Source organism: Aegilops tauschii, chromosome 4 (genome assembly GCF_002575655.3).
Source record: "Aegilops tauschii subsp. strangulata cultivar AL8/78 chromosome 4, Aet v6.0, whole genome shotgun sequence".
NCBI classification, from domain to species: Eukaryota; Viridiplantae; Streptophyta; class Magnoliopsida; order Poales; family Poaceae; genus Aegilops; species Aegilops tauschii.
The window spans coordinates 16,205,867-16,209,512 of record NC_053038.3 but is presented as its reverse complement, the minus strand read 5'-3'; the positions used below and the strand labels follow the sequence as shown (position 1 = coordinate 16,209,512).

Here is a 3,646-nt window from a genome sequence, read left to right as displayed (position 1 = left end):
ACGTACGTACGTGCTCGTCCTCCTATGGACCATCGGCCGGCCGGCCCGTGGTGGCGGCCATGACGGACTATTCGCCGCGGCATGTAATAAATCATTGGCTTTAAGATTAGTGCTGCCACACGTTTAACCCACCAGCACCAGGTGTTGAAGCTGACTGCATGCATGGTTCTTCTCTTCTTCCGCCATGAAATGATTGCTTCGTCATCCCTCCCTTCGTGCTCTCCCTCACTCCCACCCTCACGCTCCATGACGGCATGATTGATCCATCCATCCACGTCTCCCACGGTATATAAACACGAGTCGACCCAGCTCGATCGCTCGATCACACCCATGTCGATGTCGTCCTCCATGGACCACGCCGGCCCCTCCGTGTCCGTCCTGCGCTGGCTGCTCTCCGTCGCCGCCGGGGGCCTCTTCGCGCTCTTCCTCCTCGTCGCCTCGCCGGTCCCCTTCCCCTCCGCCTCGCTCTTCCTCGCCCCGACCTCCCCGGCCTCCTCCTCCACGCGCGCCTCCAAGAACCTCTTCGTCGACCAGGCGCTCTCGGCGCAGGCCCGCGCGCCGCCCGCCTCGCCGCCGCGCTTCGCGTACCTGATCTCCGGCTCGGCGGGGGACGCCGGGATGCTGCGCCGCTGCCTGCTGGCGCTGTACCACCCGAGGAACCACTACATCCTGCACCTGGACGCGGAGGCGCCCGACTCGGACCGCGCGGCGCTGGCGGCGTTCGTGGCGTCCCACCCGGTCCTCGCCGCGGCGCGCAACGTGCGCGTCGTGGAGAAGGCGAACCTGGTCACCTACCGCGGCCCCACCATGGTGACCACCACGCTGCACGCCGCCGCCGCGTTCCTCTGGGGCGAGGGCCGCGGCAAAGGCGCCGACTGGGACTGGTTCATCAACCTCTCCGCCTCCGACTACCCGCTCGTCACGCAGGACGGTGCGTCGCCCTTGGTTGCTTCGATCGCCATGATCTCCTACTGTTCTTGGTGAAGAAGCCAGTAAGATGATTTAGATTTTTGTCGTGCGTGCCGCAGATATGATGGAGGTGTTCTCGGAGCTGCCGCGCGACCTCAACTTCCTCGACCACACCAGCGACATCGGCTGGAAAGCGTGCGTGCTCTGGCTAGCTTTGATTTGATTGGAGGGCCACGCGGTGCATCTTTTTACATGCAAGTTTCTAAAAGTTCTTGGTGATCGTTGGCAGGTTCGCGAGGGCGATGCCGGTGATCATCGACCCGGCGCTCTACATGAAGAAGAAGGGCGATCTCTTCTGGATCCCTCAGAAGCGGGAGCTGCCCACCGCCTTCAAGCTCTTCACCGGTACGTCTGAACGAATCTGTGGGTGGACGGCACGTTTCTCCCTGGAACCATGGCCATGTCCCCCGCTTGCATTGGCACGTAGCAAAACATATCATCAACTGGTATAATAATACTAATAATTTGGATTTCTTTTGAGCTGATATTTTTTGGGATATTTAGTTGTGCTCCATGGTGTTTGTCGCCGTTGTGTGCATGTGTGGCACGGCACCTATCCCTGACCTTGTCCCCTTAAGCATATGCCCGTGTGTGCTGCCAATCATTTTTTTTAGTAGGGTCTAATAGCCAGCTTATACGTACTGTCGGTCGGTCACGGCATTTCCCAGGGAGGAATTGTATTGTCTCATTACAATATCCTTCCGTTCGTGGCTCGCACATTGGCTACGTGCGACGTGACCCAAAAACATGGCCGGTGCGCTGCACATCTTAAAATGATATGATAATCCCACCGTCCCTTGTTACATAGTGTCCTCGTTTTGCGTGATTCAATTTTAATCATAATATCTCACCTACAATATATCAAGTGTATGTCATAAAAAAGTATTCAACTTCGTTGGAAACTATTCCATCTGTTCGCTATTATAAGATGTTCTAACTTTTTTTCTGATTCAAATGTATATAGATGCAATCTAGTGTGTTTGTTCACTCATTTCAGTTCGTATGTAATTTATATATTAAAATATCTAAAACATTTTATTATGAACAGAGGGAGTATGAATGGTACACCTTTTATGAGATATAACATATGTTTTGTTGATGAAATTAACGGTCAAAGATGAATGTAAATATAGACAAAGGGAGTTCCACTAGACATAGTACTATTTTATATACTACGGCAGAACATCTAGATGGCCGACCACAACCAAGCACAAAAACAACAGCAACTACTCTATCTCCCTTAATCTTTTATATAATTCTCAAGTTAATCCTTGGTGGCCAATCGAGAGAACAAAAATAATTCTTAGATAATATATTTTTTAGCTTTCTTAGATAATATTTTTAATTAAGGATGAACCGCTTGCTTCGTGCCAGGTTCCGCGTGGATGGTGCTGTCGAGGCCGTTCGTGGAGTACCTGATCTGGGGGTGGGACAACCTGCCGCGCACGGTGCTCATGTACTACGCCAACTTCATCTCGTCCCCGGAGGGCTACTTCCACACCGTGGCCTGCAACGCCGACGAGTTCCGCAACACCACCGTCAACCACGACCTGCACTACATCGCGTGGGACAACCCCCCGATGCAGCACCCGCACCTGCTCACCCTCGCCGACTGGGACGGCATGCTCGCCAGCGCCGCCCCCTTCGCGCGCAAGTTCCGCCGGGACGACCCCGTCCTCGACAGGATCGACGCCGACCTCCTCTCGCGGGCGCCCGGAATGCTCGCCCCGGGCGGCTGGTGCGTCGGGGAGGTGCCGGCTGCCGGTGCCAACCGCACCGGCGGCGACGACCCGTGCGCCGTTGTCGGGAACGCGGCGTATGTTCGGCCTGGCCCGGGGGCTGCGCGGCTGAAGCGGCTCGTTACGTCGCTCCTGTCGGAGGAGAACTTCCGGCCGAAACAGTGCAAAGTAGCAGTAGTAGAACAACATATTCCCGCCAAAAAAGTAGAAGAACATATTCCCTCGGAAAAGGTAGAAGACCATCACTGAAACAATTGGTTCAATACATTCTTTCCGGATGTCATTTTAGTATAATGCTTCACGCAATGTATGTATAGTGCACACCAGAGCCTGGTGCCTGGTGCAGACTACGGGTCGAACTCAAGTGGCATTTTCTCTGCTTGGCATCTTTAACTTGTCTAAGGGCAACACCAAGGGGCCGACCCAAACGGACGCAGAAAGTGTTTGTTTTTTATGATGGCCAGACAGATAGGCGTCCATCCAAGGAGGAATTGGAGAGCCTGGAAGAAAAGCTCGATCTGGTAATGATTGATCAATGGAGTACAGATTAGTGTATTCTTTGTTGGGGTGATGTGAGATTCAAGGCAAGGAAATTTTATAGGTTGTACTGTACATCAGAAATTTAAACCACCCAAAGTGCATCACTATGGTTTGGAAGACAAAATGCATGGTGAAACACAAGGGTTTTGCTTGGCTAATGTTTATGGACAGAGTCAATACCAGAGATTTACTATGCGGAAGGCATTTTGACATTGGTGAGGACCACTCTTGCATGCTCTGCCCCTCTGGTTCCTTAAGAGACAAACAAGCATCTGTTCTACACATGTCAATTCAGTATTGAATGTTGGAACAAAATTCATATCCACTGGGACACCAATGCAACTATGCAAGAGATGATGGAATTAGCCCAAAGGGAATCATCAGCCCCTCTTCAAAGA

At 52.7% G+C, this 3,646-nt stretch overlaps 1 protein-coding gene across 1 annotated transcript; it reads left to right on the top strand.

Annotated features, from left to right (window-relative positions):
- Positions 1-3,101, top strand: LOC109741790 (beta-glucuronosyltransferase GlcAT14A). Its single transcript, XM_020300878.4, has 4 exons — positions 1-931; positions 1,029-1,104; positions 1,199-1,314; positions 2,344-3,101. The coding sequence occupies exons 1-4, from the start codon at positions 331-333 to the stop codon at positions 2,955-2,957; spliced, it is 1,407 nt and encodes a 468-aa protein (XP_020156467.1). The 5' UTR covers positions 1-330; the 3' UTR covers positions 2,958-3,101.
- Positions 3,102-3,646: the final 545 nt, after the last annotated feature.